General features: G+C 50.8%; 1 protein-coding gene across 6 annotated transcripts in view; it reads right to left on the bottom strand.

The window, feature by feature from the left end:
• The window catches only part of TRAPPC9 (trafficking protein particle complex subunit 9), a 570,776-nt gene that overhangs the window by 368,557 nt on the left and 180,087 nt on the right, over positions 1-22,132 (bottom strand). For all 6 annotated transcript variants that reach the window (XM_019459757.2, XM_019459759.2, XM_019459760.2 and 3 more), the window contains one exon: positions 12,294-12,418. In XM_019459757.2, the coding sequence (XP_019315302.2) occupies positions 12,294-12,418 (125 nt within the window). The remainder of the gene's footprint in view (positions 1-12,293; positions 12,419-22,132) is intronic.

Raw genomic sequence — 22,132 nt, forward strand, 5'->3', positions numbered from 1 at the left:
CTGCCCTTCCACTGGCTCGGAGAATCCCCAACTGGACCGCAATTAATCCCAACCCATGGAAATGCCCACGCTGGGATCAGGCAGGTTTCTGGGCCTCCTAGATATGGGGGGGGGAGGGGGGGGGGAGGGGGTTCCCTAAAATAAAGCATTTTAATACCTGAATTTCATTTTAATTGTATGCTTCTGCTCAGACTTTATAATCTTTATCAAAATGCCTCCCCAGGAATCCAGGTACTACAGATCAGTGACTGGGGTCCCTCAGACCAGGCTACTTAGAGCTCATCACGTGCTAATCTAGGACATACTTGAGGAAGGTCACAACTGTTGTTAGGGACACACACAGTCAGTCCCAGGGACTGTAAAAGAAAAAAACGAAGAAGAAGAAGAAGAAGAAGGAGAAGAAGGAGAAGAAGGAGAAGAAGGAGAAGAAGGAGAAGAAGGAGAAGAAGGAGAAGAAGGAGAAGAAGAAATTCAACATTCCATACCTTCAGACAGCGGTCCTTAAAGCACGGTGCCCAAAGCAGCAGCACCACCTGTGACCTCGTGTGGAAGGCACACTCCCAGCCCCCCTCCCAGAACTACCGAACTGCAAACTATGCAGCTGGGGCCAGCACTGGTTTGAACCAGCCCCTGCAGGATTTAGACACATGCTCATGTTTACAAACCGATGCAACGTATGATCAATAGCAAAAAGAAATGAGGGAACACAGAAACTTTAGAAGCCTTTTCGTTGTCTTTGTTCTTTCATTCAACATTTACTGAGAGCCTATCACGTGTTGGGCCCCGTACCAGGTGCTGAGGATGCCGAGATTAAGAAGGGATCATCCTTGGCTTTGACTAACAATCGGGGGGGGGGGGGGGGGGGGGGAGGGGGTGGAGACGGCTTATAATAAACACTTTGGCAGTTGTGGTTGACATTCCAAATAACATCCTGACTTCAGCACAACCGACTGTCACCGGCACGCACTATTTGGATCTCCCTGATGGACGTCCGTGGCATCTCTGCAGAAAGGCCTCCCCTGACAGTTCTACCCAAACCAGCAAGCGAGCCTCATCCCAGCTCACCCTTTACTTTTCTGGACAGCACTTTTCACAACGTGACACGTCTGTTTACGGCTTGTCCCTTCCACCAGAAGGCGGGCTCTGGGACTCCAGCTCGCGTGCACGGACACACGCCCTCCGCCACTCGGAGCCGGGCATGCTGCGGCTGTCCTCCCAAAAGGGTGGACGAAAGGTCACGGGGTTCAGGCGAACACGACCACGGCAGGCCCAAGTCCACAGGTGTTCCTGAGCCTCGAGGGGCATCCTTCCGACCTCTCCTGGACGTGGCTTCAGAATTCCACATGCAGCAGACTCTCGCAGGTCTTCCTGCTGAAGTTCTTATTAAGTTTTAGAAGTGCTGAGCAGATTAAAGGATTCCTTGAAGCTTTTATGCTTAACTCTGTAGAAAGAAACGCCATCTCTCTATTACTGGGACAGATTACGAATAATTTGGAAGTGAATTGGATTGGCCATTTTGTAAGCTTTTCTTATCTAGCAGGGCTAATAGCGGACACTTTACTCCTTACAACAGCCCAGGAGGAAGTCTTATTAACCGCATTTTACAGATTGAAACGCAGGGTCAGATAGGCAGAAAGCTTATACTGCGCTATAAATATGGCTTCAATCAATAGAGAATGTTTTGTGCCCCATAATCAGTTCAGACTTAGAAATTATAGAGAGGCAGCGCAGTATCGTAGAAATAGCACAAGCTTTAGATTCAGGCACATGCGGTTTTGAATTTTAACTTCTCCTGTGGAACCGCTTGCCCTCGGGCACGTTGCTTAGCCTTCCCCAACTGTTGGGTGATTTCCACTTGCACGCTGTGAAGGTAGGAGCCTGAGAGAGCTACTCTGTACATACTGCTTCAAGTGCTCCATCTCCCAGGCGGCACATGCCAAGACACTCCAGCCAGCACGACCAATGCTATCCCTGAGCAGGTTGAGGACCGTGAACCGACGGCCTAACATACGTTCTCCTCCCAGATAAAGGGAACCTTAATTCTGCCGCCTCTAGGCCCCAAAAGGCTCATGGAGCCTTCTTCTATCTGGAACGCTGCTTCAGAAAGCATGTTATCTACATAACATAGCAAATGTATTCGAGTTAAAAAAAAAAAAAGACTAAGTTTCTTAAGCAGATCGTTCCAATCTGTCCATTCATAAACACAATTACTCAAACGTAAGAGCACATGAGAACTTTATGTACATCCCACAGCCCTTTATACCGTTCACAGTTCTTTATTACAAAAGCTAAAAGATTCCAGAACATTTAATATGTGATGTAAGCTATCATCTGAATGTGCTGGGATTCGAACTGATTGAGAAGACATTAACTTCACAGTCCTGCTTGGCCACACCGAGGACCATCTCTTCAGAGAAAACAGAATTCCCATGGACAGGCGATGTTCAACCTAGTACTCTGGACTACCTGGATCAAGAGAAGGTTTGCTGAAGCCCGAGCACTGGGCCACGTGGCAGGGACCACCCCGCGGCCATGAGGATCTTAGTTAGTTCAAGGAATTCGGAGACATCGGCACAGAACGACTATAGAGGTGGGAGCAGGCAACGGGTGGGAACGGGGAGGGGGAATGCCCAGCTCTGCCTGTGTGCAGGCTGACCAGACAGGCAACGGCAGAGCACAGCCCTCAGCCAGGATGGGGAAAATGCCCAGGACCCAAGGCACGTGGACAGCCAGCACCGGCGACGAGCAGCGTGAGCTGAGCCCGGCCAAGCGCGTGGCCGCCCTTCAGGGAACGCGTGGCCAGCGTTCGCCTGTAAGCACCGTGGGGGGTGGAGGCGTTCGGTGGGTGCACTTAGCAGGCTGAGGAAGTTCCCTTCTATTTCTAGCTCACCGACAGTTCTGTCAGAAACGGGTATTGTACCTCGTCAGATGTTTCTTCTCTATTAAGACGTTTGCATAGTTTCCCTTTTTCGGTTTGCTGAAATGAAGAATTACATTTGTTGGCTTTCACGTTACGCAGACAAACCCTACCCAGCAGGTGTCGGGGGACGATGTCTGCGGCCATGTCCAGGAGTCTTTGTTGCCGTTTTCGTCATCTTTGTCTGCTTCTGTCACCGAGGTCGTGCTGACCTCACAGAACGGGTCGGGATTATCCCCACCTTCAAGGCCCTGGAAAGAAGAGTTGACGTACGACTCTGATTAATCCTCCCTTCGTGTTTGAGGAGGTGCAGGAGTGAAGCCACCTGGGCCTGGATTTGTTCTATGGCCAAGGTTTTAACAAAAAATTCTACCTCCTTAGCGGACTCAGATACTCCCAACAGCCCGGTCTGTACGTTCTGGTGTTTTGTGTCTTTCAAGGCATCTGTCCAGTCCGTCTCGCTTTTCAGACTTGGGGGCACAGAGTTGCTCAGAACACCCGCCTCCCTTCCCTCTGTAGAGTCTGTAGGAGGCCACGTCTTCTGCTCTGGGTGCATTCAGTCGTGCCTTCCTCTCCCGTCAAGCTGGCTGCAGATTGGTAAATTGCGTTTTTCTCCAAGAATAGGCTTTTGGTCTCCTCATCTAGATTAGGGTTTTCGTTCCCATTTTGTGTTCTCATCTTCATTTCCTTGTCTGCACTACGTTTAATTTCCATTTCTCCTACTTTCTTCAAGCTGAAGCTGGGGTCTGACTTGAGGCCCTCCTCCTCCAACACGGGCCTCTGGAGTGACACGTCCCAGAAGCACCGTTCTGGCAACAGCCTACCAACAACCTGCTGTGCTTTCATGCTCACTCATGGCCAAATACTCGCTATTTTTATTTTTTAACTCTTCTCCAGCCCATGGGTTAATCAGGAGTATGTCGTTTCGTTTCCAAACATTTGAAAAATACTCAAAGACTTAGTTATCGGATTCTGATTTCATTACTGTCAGAGTATACTTTGCAAAATGAGAATCCTTTTAAATTGATTGAGATTTGTTTTGTGGTCTTTATCAGTCCCAGCTCCCTGGAGAAACAAAACCACAGAGCCAAGAGACCAAAAAAAACAAAAAAAAACAAAAAAAACACCTCAGAGAGGGGAGCAGCAGCAGATGACCACCGACCACGTGCAGCCAGGACGTCAAGGCCCCGGCCTGGGGGGCTCGGGGTCCAGACGCGTGCGGCGATACTGCCTAAGCTCCGGGAGGACGGCCTCCCAGCTCCCCGTGCTCACTTACACTATGAGGGCGGCCTCCCGTGGAAGTCAGGGGAACAGAGTTCCATCTGGCCTCCTCCAAACAAACACTCCTCCTGTCCGGCGAGTAACTTGCCCAAAATTGGCAAAACACGTGCTCGACCACCACTTCTCCAACACTTGCCATGTGTCCCGCCCTCTTGGAGGCCTGGACACAGGAGAACAGGAGGGGGAACCCTCTGCTCCGGCACCGTTTACGTCGTGGTGAAACAGTGAACACATTCAACAGAGAAATGCTGGGATCGCACAGAGCACGGAGGCGGCAGGAGAGCGAGTACTCTGTGGGCCCAGCCGGGCTCGTCCATGAGACAGAACACGGGCCCATGTCTGAGAGGCGGGAAGGTTCCGGCGGGGGGTGGGGGGGAGGCGGAGGCTCCCAACCAGGAAGCCCCTGGCCCTCCCTTCAGCACCCCCTCCCGCTCCCCACTCAGGCACCCCCGGTGTTGTTCCCCCTCCACATGCTGCCCAACTAGTCCTTCAATGGCTCTGCACCGACAGCCGTGGAACAGACTCTTCTCCCCATCTGGTAGGTCAGGAAACCAAGGCTCGAGAGTCTTGAGTGTGTGGCTGGGACACCGGCCCAAAGGTGGACAAAGGTGCCACCGTTACGGCTGTGGCCAACACTCCTATTCTGATTTTTTTTTAAGTATTTATTTATTTTGAGAGGAGAGCGAGAGCAAGAGAGAGCATGCACACACACCTGAGCAGGGGAGGGGTAGAGAGAGGAGGAGAAGGAATCCTAAGCAGGGTCCACACTCAGCATGGAGCCCAACAAGGGGCTCAATCTCACAACCACAAGATCATGACCTGGCCAGAAGCCAAGAATCGAGTGCTTAACTGACTGAGCCACCCAGGTGACCCCCACTCCGACATTTTTAAAGACAAGACGTTGTTGACATGGATGGGCATGTACCATCAAGGCCCCAGCAGCCAGATGTGCACATGTGGGCCAGAAGCAGGCCCGCTCACCCACCTCCTGGAGAACCTTGGTTGTGGTAGGACTTCCGGATTGCTTTTCGGCAGGCGTGAGGCGTTCACAGAGCAAGGCTGTAGATGGAGGCGTGGGTCTTCATTCGGCAGCTCGGGCACAGACCGCGAGCGACGGCTGCAGCGTCCCCGTGGACGTAGCCGACCGGCTCCCGGATTTTGTGTGTCGTCCAGCCCCAGAGGCTGAAGGTGGAGGTTTCCAACAGGCAGGGCCACGGGGACCCCCGAGTGACACACGCCACACAGGCCACCTCAGGTGAGAAACCTCCCTGCAGCCCAGGCCAGGGTGCCCCAGGCTTTGGTTCCTCCTGGGAGGGCTTCAGGGAAGTCCTGGCCACCTCACTGTGCACATAGGGTCAGACTCGGAGGCACATACTGGCCTCGCCAACCCTGGGGAAGCCAGGCCTGAGCAGGAGCAACAGCCAACAACTTAAGCCAGGTCAGTGACCCCATAACCCGGCCCCACCCAGGGCTGCTCGCTGTTAACCAGGACTCACTTACCCAATCTTACTTTTCTCTTAATATACAAGAATCAGGTCTCAGTTTGGTATTTGATTTTCTCCAGCTTTTCTCCCCTACCAAGCTCTTCTATTAGTGAAGCCTCCCAAAAACCCTACAAAGCAAGATTATTCCATTTCACAGATGGGGAAATCGAGGGTCAAGAGAAGCCGTCCTGCAGAGCATGGCTTCCAGGAATATTATTTCTAAAGTGTGGCCACTTCACACACCTCTTTTTTCAATCAAAAGAATGAATCAAAGAAGATTCTTCACAAAGTATACAGAAAACCAGTCCCCAACATGGACAGACACAATCAGTGCTGGCAGAGAAGGGGACACAACCTTTCTGGGGGATCTCTTGAAGCACATGCTAGCCTTCCCCACTTGCACAGGGCGGGGGTGGGGGGGGTCCCTAGAAGCTGCTTTCACCGGGTTACTGGTTTCCATGACTACACCATTCCTCGGTGGTAATTTTACAGATTTAGCACATTTCCAATTAGGTCACATTATTCGTGCTTCAGGGAGGACTGGGGAGCATGCTGAGCAGAGCCAGGAAGCCCCGTGACAGGGCCCCCCCAAGCACAGCTCCCGCACGGCTCCCTAGGAAAGCAGCCGGACCACAGAAGGCTTACTTGCACAACCTCACAGGTTTGCAGTTAGTTACCAGCACGACCGGGTCTCCTATGTGCCCATGAATGCTCACGCACACCCCTTCTTGCCTGCCTGTCACCAGAGTGCCCTCCTCGGACTGCACACACAGGAGCCTGTCCTACTCAGGGTCCAACCCCAGGGTAAGAAGAAGTAACGTGGATTCAGCCCTTAATCCACCACCCGCACGCCTGAGCCAGCCACTCCCTAAATCTCCGTGTCCTTCCTTATCTAGTAGGCAGTTTGCCCAAATGGTGCACGTGTCTGAGCAAACATGGCACCTGGCACGGTTCCTGGCCTGCAGGACATACTTCACAAAGGTTAGTTCCTTTCCTTCCAGTTTTCTTGCTAAGAAACTGGTTGAGGAGGGTCCCCAGGCTGTCTGAAGTTTCAGTGTGGGTGGTGGGTACACAGGAAATGCTGAACGCCCAAGCCCAGCAGGGGCAGACCCTAAGGGTCTGGACACAGGATGGAGGGGAATGGGGTATCCAAGATCTACCAAGAGCTTGTACAAGTCAACACCCCAGAACCCAATAATCCAATGAAAAATGGGCAGCAGACGTGAACATTTCTCCCAGGATGACATCCAGAGGGCCAGATACGTGAAAAGATGCTCTTTCGTATTTTGACATAACTTACATCTTTTTATTTTGTGTATCCCTTAACTGCTTATTGAAGTTCTTGTCGATTTTACTATTTTCTCTTTCAATTCTCAAGCTACTTCTCAAGCGGCTGATCCACAATCTGTACCATTTGCCTTTAGCAGTGAGATGGTTTCTTTCCTGTTTTTTTTTTTTTTTTTTTTTTTTTGCTTCTATTTATGGCATTTTCTTTTCTGAAGACCCTTGGACATTCCTCGTGAGGCTTGGTTGGTGGTGCCGAGCTCCCTTAGACTTTGCTTGTGTTGGACACTCCTTGATCTCCTTCGATTACCAATAATAACCTTGCTGAGTGGACTACTCTTGGCTGTATGTTTTCCCCACCAGCACTCTTAACACACCCTACCAATGCTGTGGCCAGCCAAGCTTCTGCTCAACAGCCAGCCGAAAGGTCTATGGGATTTCCCTTGTAGCGAAGCATTTTTTCTCCTGCTTCCTTTAAGAGTCTCTCTACAACTTTTGGTATGTTGATTAGATGGTGATAGATCTTCATGTGGATCTCGCTGGGTTCTTATCTGGGTCTCTCTGTGCTTACTGGACCTTGAGGTCTGTTTCCTTCAGGTTAGGGAACTTTTCAGCCATTATTTCTTCACATACGTGTTCTTGTGCACACGCTCTCTCCCTCCCTCCCTCCCCTCCTTCTAGGAACCATACGGTGGCAATGTTAGCACATTTGGCATCATTCCAGAGATCCCTTCAACTACCCTCATTTTTTTTTAATTGTTTTCTTTTGGCAGTTCAGCCTCCTTGCTTTCCCATCCTGTCTTCCAGATCGCAGATCATGTGGCCCCTCTCATCTACAGTGAATCCCTCCGTGGGTCTTTCATTTGAGTTACTTATTCAAGCTCTGACTGGTTGTTGTTTCTATTTTCTCTCTCTTTGTCCAAGTTCTGAGTTCATTGACTTGTCTCAATTCAGGGAGGGTCTTAATACTTTGAACTCTTCAGGAGGCATGTTGCTTATAACTGTTTTGTTATTTGAGATTTTGTCTTGTTCTTTCATCTGGAACATATTCCCATCTCCTCATTTTGTCTGTGCTTGTTTATATGTATCAGGTCAATCAGTTGCATCGTCTCCCAGTCTTCAAAGTAGAGGCCTTGTGGAGAAGTCATCCCCGGGTCCCACAAGTGCGCTCTGGCCCGGTCACCAGAACCGAGTTCTCCAGGCGTGTCCCTTGTGTTGACTGTATGCATCGTCCTGCTATGGCTGGGCTGTGACTGCTGCAAGCACACCTGTGGGCAGGGCTGGCTCAGAGGCCTAGCCGTAGCTGCTGGGAGTATGCTGGTGGGTGCAGCCGGCTCCCCTCCTCCCGGGGGCAGGACCCCTCTGGAAGGAGTTGGTCCTGCCTCAGGCTGCCTGCCAGGTACAGCAGGATGGGAGCCACCTGGAAGGGGCCTCTACAGGGGTAGGTGGGGGGGCGGAGGGAGTCCACAGGGAACACCAGGAAGCAGCAAGCATTGCCAGCAAGGGAGACAGAGGGTGTGCGAGTCTGCATCTGCCCATGTCGGGCCAACTAGGCTGGAAGGCTACACATGTTCAACACCTCCTTTCCTAGAGAAACTTCCTACAGACCCCAGTCCCTCTAGCACATACCCTACAAGTAGTGAACACCCTCCTTCATCTATGGCACATGCGTTTCTGAAAAATGCAGCTCTGGAGCTGTCCCTGTGACCCAGTGATATAGCCCACAAGCCCTTTCAGAGCGAAGACTGAATTTCCTATAGCCCTCTGGTTTTGCTGGAGTGATGTCCCATTGATTTTCAAAGCCATAGGTCATGGGGGCTTGTCATCCCCAGGACAGGGTGTACCGAATGTGGGGCTTGATCCCTCGGTCCCTGGGGAGGACATCCACACCTAGGATAGCCCTTCCAATCGTGGGTGCCCCTGTAGGAGTTTGATTCCCCATCACATTTCAAAGTGGGGGCTTCTTTACGTGTTTAAGCTGCAGAGAATCCGTTGTACCTGTCTTGAGGTCATTCTCAGAGACAGCTGCTCCATTGTAGTTGTAGACTTGGTAAGGGAGCTCAGGATCCAGATACTCAGTCATCTTTAAAACTTACATTGTAGGGGCGCCTGGGGGGGTCAGTCAGTTAAGTGTCTGACTTCGGCTCAGGTCATGATCTCACAGTTTGTAAGTTCAAGCCCCACGCCGGCCTCTGTGCTGACAGCTCCGAGCCCAGAGCCTGCATTGGATTCTGTGTCTCCCTCTCTCTCTGCCCCTCCCCCGCTCACACTCTCTCTCTCTCTCTCTCTCTCTCTCTCTCTCTCTCAAAAGTAAATTTAAAAAAAAAACATTTAAAAATAAATAAATAAAACTTACGTCGTAAAGAGGAATTTAGGATAGGCATTTTAGCAGTCACTATTGTGCCTTATATTCAATTCTTCCTGTACTCCAAAGCTCAAGGTCCTATTTCAATCTGATTTTCTCCACTCACTTAGAAACTTACTTCATGTTTTCATATTAGTCCTCTAATTGATCAACTGTAATCTCCACCCTTATAAATTCCTGGTGAAACCTCCGTAGCACCAAAAGCAAAGGCATATAGTTGATTCAAGTCCCTCTGTTTCTGGTTCCTATAGAACACATTACTTTATGGTCATAGATGTAATTAAAATGTCATAGGCATCTCAACAACAAAAAAAAGATGCTCATTATCACAGAAATACAAATCAAAACTGCCATGAGGTATCATCACACACCGATCAGAATGGCTAAAATCAACAACACAAGAAACAATAGGTGCTGGTGAGGATGTGGAGAAAGGCGAACTCTCACGCACTATTGGTGGGAATGCAAACTGGTGCAGCCACTCTGGAAAACCATATGGAGGGTCCTCAGAAAGTTAAAAATACAACTACCCTATAATCCAGGAATCACACTACCGGGTATTTAACCAAAAAATACAAAAACACAAAATCAAAAGGATACATGTGCCCCAATGTTTATAGCAGCATTATCAACAGTAGCCAAATTATGGAAGCAGCCCAAGTGGCCCCTGACTGATGAATGGATAAAGATGCAGAAATATACAATGGAATATTAGCCGTACAAAAGAATGACATCTTGCCATTTGCAACAACATGCACAGGACTACAGAGTATAATGCTAAGCGAAATAAGTCAGAGAAAGACAAATACCTTATGATTTCACTCGTGTGTGGAATTTGAGAAACAAAATGAGCAAAGGAAACAAGAGAAGCAAACCAAGAAACAGACTCTTAGAACAAACTGATGGTCACCAGAGGGGATGGGGAAATAGGTGATGGGGATTAAGGAGGCACCTGTCAACACCACGTGTTGTTTGGAATTGTCGAATCACGATCACATTGCATGTTAACTACGCCGGAATTAGATTTCTTAACTTTTTAAAATTTTTTCTAATGTCTGTTTTTGAGAGACAGAGAGACAGAGCATGAGTGGGGGAGAGGCAGAAAGAGAGGGAGACACAGAATCTGAAGGAGGCTCCAGGCTCCGAGCTGTCAGCACAGGGCCCGACGCGGGGCTCGAACTCACGGACTGCAAGATCATGACCTGAGCCTAAGTCGGATGCTCAACTGACTGAGCCACCCAGGTGCCCCTGGAATTAAAATTTTTAAGAAGAGGCATTGGGACTCTGTTTCTCAGTAATTTTGGGAAAAGGCACAGAGAAAGAAGGTGTCACGGTGCAACCGACAGGGACTGGAGGGGGGACTGGTGGTGTCATCACCTCAGAGCCACGGTTCTCTCTTTGGAGGAGACCACCTACTCAGAAAGTTGTGTAGAACCTGTCCATTTGCATTCTCGTGACACAGGCCTGACACACAGGCCGCACCCAGCAAACGGAAACTCCAGTTGGGCACTTCCATTTAAGCACGTTTACACTCATCTTACATCTATACACACTTACCGCCCAAGAACTACAGCGCACCCAGCCTTGCAACGCTCAATTCAAGAAAACGCAACTGATGGCACAGCCACCACGACCCAACCGACTCTGAACGAGGACCTCCGGGATCCTGAGGTTCTGCCCTCGATTCCAAGAGTCTGTCCCGTGGGGAAGGCCACACGACGGTGGAGCGGAGCGGCAGAGGGAAGTGCCGGTCCTCGGGGGGCCTGGGCAGGGAGGAGAACCGACGACGGGCCAGGGCTGGCTGTCAGGAGGCCTCAGGGGACGTCACACCCAAGGACCCACGAGGACATCACTGCTGCAGCTTCCCCATCCCTCCGTGCCCCGAACTCCCCCGACAGCATCCCGTGCCCTGCGGTTTCACCACACCTCCCTGCCTTCCTTCCCGCGCCGGGAAGCATCTTCCCACATCCAGTCCCCGGGCTCCCAGAGGAGCCCAAACCCGCAGTCGGGCTAGTGTGCGGGAGCCAGATGCTGGACAGCTCCCAGCTACACCAGCACCTCTCTCTCTACTGTGGCGCCCTCAGTGGCGGGGAGGACTCCCTGAAACCCAACTCCCTGTGACTTCCATCCACGGACAGGACCGCCGTCGACCAAAAGCAGCTGGCGTCCCTCTTGCCCTGACCTCTCCTCAGAGAGCATCCGTGCTCAACATTCTCCGTGCCACAACCAGCTTGGTCAAGCTCGGTGGGTGGGTCCCCTCGATCAACACCCCCCAAATGCTGGCGTCGAGACTGTACGCAGCACCCACAGGGCTGGGCCTCAACACACGCTCACTCGACAAGCCATTCTGGTGACCCTGCTGCCCGCACCCCCGCCGTAGCTGTGAAGGCCTTCGGCGCTCTCGCTACACCCTGTCCCTGGACAGGCGCAGACCGACAGAGCTTTCCCAAATGCTGTGGACGCCAAACTCCAAGCTCGGGCTCAGGCCCCTCCCAGGGCTCCTGGCAAACAGCGTCCTCTGCTCTGCCAGAAGTCCCTGGCACCTTTACACTAGCAGTGTGTATTCATTTTGACTTCCTCACCACTCAGAAACCAATTCGTGGTTGGTGGCCAAAAGATTAAGTTTCGGGATGAATACAGAGAATGGTCATTCAATAAATACAGTTTTCAAACAGGTAAAAGGTAGGAAACATTCCACTTTCATCACTGCACTCCTTGACTCAACCCCCAAATTCCCAGTATTTCATGGAAATGAGACTTAACCACACAATCATACAAGCTTCATTGCAACGGCTTTCCAAAACATGCCACAGGGAGAAATACTGAGGAACCAGCTTTCCACCAACACGATTCTCTTTCTTTTCTGAAGAGCACTCAACACTCTGCCTCCAAAAAGGCAGAGTGGCCGAAACCGAGAACACCAAGCCACCGAGCAGACCGTACCTGTGCAGGGTGGACTCACCTTCATGTGGCTCGGGTCTCCTGGTTTGCCGCCTTCAGGGGCGTTCACAGGCTTGCTCTCCACTCGAGGCCGAACGACCTGTCGAAAGGGACTGCACAGCGGAAAGCCACTCACGCTGATTCCATCTAAAAGTAAAATTTTAAGATGCTTTAGCACTTATAGAATATGGAGTATTTTAAAACCGGTTGGTTTCCCTGAACTTGAATTCAGGTATCAGTTTCGAACAAAAAGAAGGTAGACAATTTTACATGCGTATCTGTAACCAGCTCTGTCCCCAGTAAAGACCTAGAAACGATCACCAACACAGTACAGTAAGCATCCCTGACGTCCAGACCGTGGTCTCGAGTTCTCACTTGTTCACTTTTAGGGAAAAGCAGCCAGGGCAGGCTTCTCAAAGAAACGGATGACGCCAAGTCAGTGGCAGGAAACGTACGGGTGAGCTTGGACACCTCGTTCTACGCCAGAGCAAGGAAACCAACCAAGACAAGGGCTGGGTCAAAGGCCTCTGCACCCAACTGCAGAAGCTCCCTCTGGCCAAGAGGAGACAATGCAAACTCAAAGTGATAGTAAATCCAACTGATGGATGCTCTTCAGGTAGGTTTAAATCCGTATCTAATGGATCTGATTTAAATCCACATCTAGGGGCACCTGGGTGGCTCATTCAGTTGAACATCTGACTTGAGCTCAGGTCATGATCTCGCGGTTCGTGAGTTCAAGCTCCACATCGAGCTTGCCACTGTCAGCACGGATTCCACTTTGGATCTTCCACCCACCCCGCCCTCTCTCTTCCTCTCTCTGCCCCGCCCATGCTCACGCTCGCTCACTCCCAAAAATAAATAAAACGTGAAAAAAAATTAAATCCACATTTAATCCATGTGTTCGTTGTAATTTTCTTTTAAAGTCAATGGCCATCTGTGGAGGATAAGAATCTTGATTTTCCTGAAAATTGGTAAATTAAAAAAATCAAGCATTTATGAACCGTACGACTCAATAATCTCATGATGAGCAGCATGTATCTTTATAAAAGCATTCTAACAAAATGATAAAGAAGGGATAAAATCGGAGTACTATTTTACAACCCCTAGTCCAGGATTTTTCAACCTCAACACTGAGACGTGGGGCTGGACAATTCTCCCTGTTGGGGACTGTGCTGTGCAAGCAGGATGTATAGCAGCATCTCGGACCTCTACGCACAAGATGCCAGGAGCAACCTCCCAAGTTGTAGCCACCAACAACTGCCACACGTCCCCTGGAAAGGGGAGTGGGAGCAAAATCGCCCCTGGTTGAGAACCACTGATCTGGACAAAGCATGGGCAATTAGCAACATCACAACGAGAGAAACAAGTGGGCATTCGCTGCCTCCTGACCTAAGAACACAAGACCACGCTGGACTTGCCAGAGGGATCAGAGGTGAACCTGATCCAGCTTCTGGATCCAGCTGCCCATTTTCAGGAAATGCAGGGGACGGAAGAACACCACAAGTGTTCAGAAGGACACCACAAGTGCTCCATCAACAAGCCCACGCTGTCGAAGTCTCCTTGGGCTGGATGTCCCAGCTTCCTCAACAGATAAATTATCAGGAAAAGGAAGAGCAGGGGTACCTGCACATTAAGAGAAACTTAGGGGCGCCTGGATGGCGCAGTCGGTTAAGCATCCGACTTCAGCCAGGTCACGATCTCGCGGTCCGTGAGTTCGAGCCCCGCGTCAGGCTCTGGGCTGATGGCTCGGAGCCTGGAACCTGTTTCCGATTCTGTGTCTCCCTCTCTCTCTGCCCCTCCCCCGTTCATGGTCTGTCTCTCTCTGTCCCAAAAATAAATAAAAAACGTTGAAAAAAAAAATTAAAAAAAAAAAAGAGAAACTTAAACAATCAACTCGTCTATGTAGGGACATACTCATATGCTAAGACTATAAGTAAGTAAAGCTAAGTACTGACCAGAAATCAGGACGGTGCTCCCTTTGGGGGTAAAGATGGGGCAATGAGAGGCTATCCAGCTGGCAAAGCTCTAGATTTTGATCCAGGTCCTAGTTAGAAGAGTGTTACCTTCTAACAACTCATCAAACTATTTATTTGTTTTGTATCATTTTCATCTTTTTTTTTTTTAATTCCCGTATAATCAACACAGCGTTAGGAGTTTCAGGTGAACAATATATTGATCCAACAATTCTACACGCTACTCAGGGCTCAAGATACCCTAATCCCTTCACCTATGTCACCGTCCCCCACTCACCTCCAGAATCTGTTTCTAATGTCACCCTAAAAAGCTTTAAAAACACAGTTCTGTTTTTATTTTCAAAAAATTTTTAACTGACTTTTCAAGTAAGTGTTAGGATTCACATGTATGTGTGCCAGACCCCCTACTTTCTGGGACACTGTTCCATTTGCAAACAAGTCTATTTATATGGACAGGTCTGAAGTGACAGATACCTAAGTATCTATTGCTGGAAACAAGTTCCCAACGAGCTAAGAAGACTCCAGCTGAGTTAGTGAGTTTATTGAACAATAGTTTTATTATTCAAGAACATAAAGAGACGCTGGCCTGTTAAGTAAAGCTCAAGTAGTTGGAGCTGTGTAACAAACCAGCTGGCATGCACAAGTGTACCCCCAGTGTGTCAAGTACGAGAGACCTCTAGCACAGACCAGGCTAACAGAACAAGTTGCCAGAGGCCACGTGTGTGAGAACTGAAAACCACTAATTTCAGCTTAAGATACATGGGAACAGACACAAGAGAAAAACAAACAGCAAAAACTGAGATTGGTAAGATACCAACTCCTTTCTGTAAGGTATTTTGTGGCTTGTAAACTTGCCCCCATCTTACAGAAGAGCCATGAATAACCTCCCCGAGGTCAGAGTGGCAGTAACTGATCCTGGGACAGGCTACCCCACACCAAGGGACTATCCATCTAGTAACTTGGATGGCTGGGTCCCACAAGTAGGTCAAACCGCACAGGGACAAAGTGAGTATCGGGGCATTACTTCTGCAGACAGCAGGCTAGGCAATTCAGACCAACTCAGCCACAGAGAACAATACAGAACACAAGACAGCCTTCAAATCTCTTCAAGGTGCTGGAGAAGCAGCAAGGCAGTGAGTAACCACAGGGCCATGATCTGGCAGAAGAAGAAACTACTTAGACGGGAGGTGGCACTAAATTTCCTTAGACGCCTCAGGGTGCCTGCAGATTCCAGAAGAGTTGACCGAGAAGCTGAGAATCGGGGCAGAGCCTCTGACAAACTCTCAGCACAAAGTAGGTAGTGTCCCCCTACCTACTACAGAGCAGAAGGAAGTCCCAGAAGCTTTTAGGGGAGGCACCAAAAGATGACCCCATAAGTGAAGGGTAGACTGGAAAGAAAGCAGGCTCCCAGGGGCCACGGCCCAGCCTTGAACTGGGTCGGTCCTTCTAGCCAGATTCTGGCAATTCTGCCAGAGTCCATTCCTTGTCACCTCTATTCTATCCCGTGTCTTCTCATCTTTGTGCTTTTCCCATTCTCTTCCCTCTGACAACCATCTATGTGTTTCCTCGTGTCCCGCTGTTAGTTAACATGCTGCCTGTTCCATCACGTGTCCCCTCGTCACTGTGGCAGAAAGCAAGGACTCTTCCTCGGAGTCCAACCACCTGTCCACCCCGAGGCCCGTGCCTACTGCACGCAGAACGAGTCCAGGAAGACAGGAAGGCATACAGGCCAGGAGCTGCTGGCTGACGTATCTTTGCCAAGTTACTTAAACTCTGAGCTTTCAATTCCTCATCCCCAAAATGGGACCAACCAGAACCTGTCAACTGCGAGTTACAACATACCAAATATTTGTCACAATGCTGGGTACCTGGCAAGCATTCAACAAAAACAGGTATTATTATTAGAGCAACTTACACACATTAGAGATTCCTTGGTGGACTACAGACTCCTTGAAGACACAATTCTTGCTTCATTATTCTATCCCTTACAGTAGCTCACACAGGCTCCAGCAAATCAAACTCTCAGTAAATATTAAAGCAACGACTAAGCTATAGGGTCAGATAGGATACTCCGTTTGCACACCACGTTCACCCAAAGTCCCATCACCCCAAAGTCACAGTCAACCATCAGCTGCAGGTTAGGCGAAATTCCATCATGCAAAGTCCCAGCCCACAGCTGTTACAGTTGAAGGAGCTTCCCCTCCCCGCTCTCCCAGTACCATGGGCACCATCTAGAAAAACTCTCCACCATACCATGGGGCCTGTGAGGGGGCTAGCACTATGAACACAGACACTGCAAAACATAAACCCCACACTTCTCAGCACCGTGCCCTAGACACGAGGTCAAATGGAGCCTGTGAACCAGCACAGCGCTCAAGTCGACCAACAGTCACTCAGCCCCTAGGTCACCCTCTGCTGAGTTAAGGTCAGGTGCCCAAAATATTTTAAATGTGAGCACTGTCACTCTGACTCCCACACTCACACACAGCCTGGGACAGAGTCTTCTGCTCTCCCCCAGGCAAAGCTCCCATCATCAGCAAATTACACAAACACCACCAGCCCCCAAAGGACACAGATTCTTTTTTACCATGGAAATACGAGTCCTTTCTCACACTAACACACTGCTAAGGTCTCCTTTCCTGCAAGTGGTCCAGAGCCCTGGAGGCAAGGGGAGGGTGCCGTAAAGCCAGCCCACCCTCTGTTCCTTGTTCCTTCTCCAGCAGCTGGTTTTGGTGGGACTAGGGGTGGCCCAAATCCAGCCGTGGCCAGAAACGGAAGTGTCGTGTCAACAGCGGCTGATCCAGACAGGAGGCACCAGAAGGGCCACACGTGGACTTTGTAGATTTCATGTACAAATTCTAAAGGGCAGAAGTTGGGGACGGAGGCATCTTCCTTTGAATCAAATGCTATGAAGACATAGGCATTCTTCCCAACACATCGAGAGAATCTGAGCAAGTCACAAAACCCTATGAACCTCCGTTTTCTTAGCTTGAAAATGGCAACCAACTCAAGGTGATCTATGAAAATATAAATCTGCAATGTCTCTGAGCTAGAAGGATCTAGGCTATGCACTTAGCAAAAAAAAAAAAAAAAAAAAGCTGAAAATTAGATCTGAAATTTGCCTCCTTTTTGGACAGAGACCTCAAAACTTCAAAGAAACCTCAAAAACCTGTCATCTTGAAGCACAGAAAAATACAACCAAAGCCCCTCCACAGCTTCTTTATAGACTATTCTGCCCTCTGATCCAACCGCGGGTGAAAGAAGGAATGCGTAAGTAGGAGCGGAGGCAGAAGGGAGCTATCTGAAGGTTGGAAGATGAGCCTCGGCCCACACAAGGATGGGGCTGGAGAGAAGAGGCGGCTGCAGAGGGGGGGAGGGGAGAGACGGAGCAAACCACCCACCGCGCCCGTGGAGGGGCGGCTCGCCAGCTGGGCCAGGCCGCAGGGGAGAAAATTCTGCTCACTCACTCGGGCAACTTTTCTGCCAGCACGGGCCATCACAAATAGAACAGAGAACAGATTGCAGTGGCAATTACTGGGAAGACAAGACCAAAAAAGTGACAAACAGGAAGGCGGCCTAGTGGGAAGACCAGAGAGGAGTGGATTCTCGGGGTATTTAAGAATGGATGAAACCGCGAGATCACCATGAATCAAATGGAGCTTGACAGAACTTCATAGTTACTGTTTACAGCGCTCAACTTTTCCATTAAGAGCGTTTCTGTGGGCAATTCAGAGGTACGATTCTGTACGCGAAAAGAGCCCGCTCCCGAATTCAGCTCCAGCACAACCACGGTGACCACTCGGGAGGAGGGCAGCTCAAAGTGGGACCCGCGTGGCAGAAACCGATGGCAGGCACAACCAACAGCTGCAGTGATGAGGGGCGGTGACGGCGTCTCCACGTGCCAGGCCCTGGCAGGGGCCATCGAAGGTCCCTCACTCCCCGCGGGGCAGCGCTGTCTTCTCGGCTCCACGGAGGAGGAGGCTGAAGAGTCTGAGAACATCGGTAACACCGCACAGTTCGTCAGACGCGGAGCCAGAACTCGGGACTGTCGGATCTGTGACCACCCGGAAAAACCGCGACAACACACGTCAGTGCCCCCATGAGCTTCCAGGACAGCTCGCCAGCCAGAGTGTGGTGCGGTATGCCACACAGCCCTCAACCTGCCTTAAGGAGCCTCACAACGGCTTAGCGTCCAGACTGGTGGGTCTCCTCAAGCAATGGGTCCATTTTTGCACCTTCCAAAGAAAGTAAGGCTTAAGGCAGAGTATCAATTTCTCTTGCGACAAGTTACAGGCGCTGGAATAAAACAAAACTAGGACAAAATACATTTACAAAAGCAAAAGGAGACAACAATCTCCCAGGGGGAGTTGGTCAGAATATGCAGTTCCAGGATATATTTTGAAGATGCATTTTCATTTATTCTTAAAAAAATCAATGGGTGCCGGGGTGGGGGGGGGGGAGGGGGAAGCCCATCTGGTTATCATAAAATACAAGAAAACCGAAGGAATACAAGCATTTGGCTCAGAAATTAGCCAATACTCATCCTCAACTTGCATAGAGAAAGCAGGGAGTTCATTCATTCAGAAACTTTAGGATAGGCTTAGGAGAGAAAGTTCATGCAGAAACAGCAACCTTCATAAACCATTCACACAAAACCATCCTCACACCCACGGCAGGCCGGCTTTCACACTAGCCTCCCTCTGTTGGATGCTCAGTCTCGATCCTGTGAGGACTCCCCACTCCAGGCCCTGTGCCCTCACTGACCTTTGGAACCTTCATGTACGTGATGCTTAAAAACTACCCGCTGAGCCCGTGAAGGGTTCCCAACTAGCTACCCTAGGCCCACACACATGAGCTGAGCCCATGAAGGGTTCTGGGTGGTTCCCAACTAGCTACCCTAGGCCCACACACATGAGCTCCTTGGGATTTCACTTATTGGTAGAACACTCATTTATTCCCACACTCCCACCCCCAAACCTGCTCTGACCTCTGAACACTCCCATGTACCCCCTGCACTTCCTCATTATCCATCAGCCCCCTTACGTCCCTGTCTGCCCTCTCCAGCCTTCGCTTCCACAGTCGAACCACAGGTCACAGAGCATCGTCCGTAAAGGATCCGACAGTAAACACTTGAGGCTTTGTGGGCCGCAGGTCTCTGCCACAGCTACTCAGCTGAGCTGCTGTCGGGCACAAGCAGCCGCCAACATCCAGAAACGCATAGAGATGGCTGCGTTCCAGTAACACCAAGACAGGCAGCAGGCCCGGGGCTGGCGGCTGGGCCACAGTCGGAGACACTCACCTGCACTTACAACACCCCATCCCCCAGGAAAGCACCCATCGCTCCCCTGCCTGCTCCTCCCTCGACCCACCTGACAAGGCCCCACTCCAGGCTAAACCCCAGTCTACCTTCTCTGTAGGGGCACCTGAAGCCCAAGGTCAATGGGGAAAACCATGCACTGGGCCCAGCAGGCTGCCTTCAGACCCACCACCACACACCTGGGGCCCATAGTCACCATGTGCGTAAGGTGGCCCCCAGATGAGTCTTCCCTCTCCTCACATGTCACTACCACCCACTCCCCTGCCTCCTCCCCACTGAGCAGCCAAACCCAAGGGGAGCAGAGAGACAACCAGAGGAGAGGGGAGGACCACCCATCTCCCATCACTGGGCCTAGGCCTGCACTTGGGGTCCTGTTAAGGGACAGCCTGGCTCATCCCATTTCCCGGGTGCTCCCTGTGAACACCCTCCCTGTGCGGTCAGCAGCTCTGCCCCCTCCCCTACCACAGCTCTTTCTTTTAACACCCCTACTGAGATGTAACCAGCACAGAATAACCACCGAAGTTTAAAGCATCCAACCGGAGGAGCGGACATTCGTAACACCATCAGCGCAACGGGGATCGTGAATATATCCATCAACTAAGCTTGCCTGTGCGTCCTCGCATCCACCCCCCAAATGCCGTCCTCCCCAAGCCCAAGCCTCCTCCCAGCCCCATGTAAGCACTGCCGTCACCATAAAGGAGTTCACATTTTCCAGAAGTTAATCCAGATGGCATCATACACATTAGATAGTGTTTTCTGTCAGGCTTCTGTCACAAGGCATCCTCCTCTTAGACTAATTCCAACATACTGCACGCATCCAGGCTGGACTCCTTTTAATTGCTGAATAGTATTCCAACGAATGCCTGTAACAATCTGCTTACCCATTCACCTAATTTATGAGCCCTCAGGCTGCTTTGAGTTTTTATTACGAATATAGCCGCTCTGAACACGTGTGTCCTAGTCACTGTATGGACACACATGCTTTCACTGCTCTTGATTAAATTTCTAGGAGTAAAATGGCTGGGTCACATGGTAAGTACAGGTTTGATTTTCCCAGACCGTTACTGATGAGCTACTAACGTTTGCAAATAAGTCAAAAGGACTCCAAAGAACAAGGAAGAGAGCACCAAAAATGAGCAGGCGACCTGAGAAAGAACGCAGCGTGACCTCTAAAAAGGAGAAACAGGGCAACGCAAACGCTCATCGAAGAGCGCACCCGAAAATCGGCCACCCCCGACGGAAGACCCCAGGCGCGGCTCTACCCGACCGCACACGACACATACGTCCGTGCAGGAGAGCACCCGTGGGTCCCCTCCAGGGGCACGTGTGGAAGTCTGGGCCACAGCAAGGCCTCCTCCCAGCGCCCAAGGTGTACGGCATGCTGCAAGAGCCAAGTTCCAGGAAGCTCCTACCTTGCAGCCTACTGGTAGCGGTCCCCTTTGTTGGGAAGGAATGCCATTTGAGTCCCCGGCTGCACAGGAGCCCAACCACAGCAGACGTTAAGACCATTTCCTACTTCTGTTGACAGGACAGTATTCAATCTTCTCCTCCCAAGACGCTCAAGTGGACACAACTGAAGCAGGGGACACTGAACCCCAGATAAGGACATTTGTGGCCACTAGAGACAGGGCCTAGAAACACGTGACCAGAACGCAGACTTCTCTTCTCGCAACATCTTCAAGAGAAGCCAACACTTCCCAGCCGCTGGCCACCCTGGCGCTCCACTGACCGAGACAGACCGCACCACCAGAGTCGGGACAAGGACCCTGGCATGGACCACAGACCCCTGCACTAACCTGACTCTGGCCGGAAGCCCCTCAGGGCAGGAACAGTGACCTTCCACCTGTACTTGAACCATCTGTCACGGCACATAGCACATGGGGGAACTATCTGCTGGGTTAACAAATGCATCTACATCCTTCGGTCAATTACTAAGCGACGGGAAACACCTCTCACCGTCAGGCCGCTGCACGGCACACAGGTGGCACAGGGCAGACCTCCAGGGCCATCACTCAGACGGGCGGGGACGCGCAGCCCCCTGAAGCTGCCTGATGGGACGGCCCGAGCTGCGAGCCTGCATCTGGAAGCTCCTAATCAAAAGGAGGGAACCAATGATTTTGTGAATGAGTCACTTCATGGAGGAATAATCATCCAAGGACTATATTCCAAAACACCAATAAGTCACTTCTCTGTAGAATAAGAAGGTCAGAATGGGTTGCTTTGAAAAGAGGTGCGTTCCTCATCACCATGCTGGGCCAAGCCGGAAATGGCAAACTTCTTAGCCAAGACCTTGGGGACAACTGGCACGAGGACAAAGTGTGGTGACCTGGCCCTTGTCTCTCCTTCTTGAAGCAGCTGTCGGGTCATCCAGGGCCCCCATGTCCCACTAGCCCAGGCCTTCTCCCTGTGCACATAGAGGAGGGGAGTCCCATGGGACCAGGAGACAGCAGGCCCTGGGTTCCAACCGCAGGGTATCCCCATGTCTGGCCACAAGTGGACTGCTGACCAGAGTCTGGACATGGAACCAGAGCTCTGCCAACCTGCCCCCCACCTTGGGGAGGACATCCCGGC

This window comes from Panthera pardus, unplaced genomic scaffold (genome assembly GCF_024362965.1).
Source record: "Panthera pardus isolate Hobbes unplaced genomic scaffold, ASM2436296v1 HiC_scaffold_7, whole genome shotgun sequence".
In the NCBI taxonomy this organism is placed as follows: domain Eukaryota; kingdom Metazoa; phylum Chordata; class Mammalia; order Carnivora; family Felidae; genus Panthera; species Panthera pardus.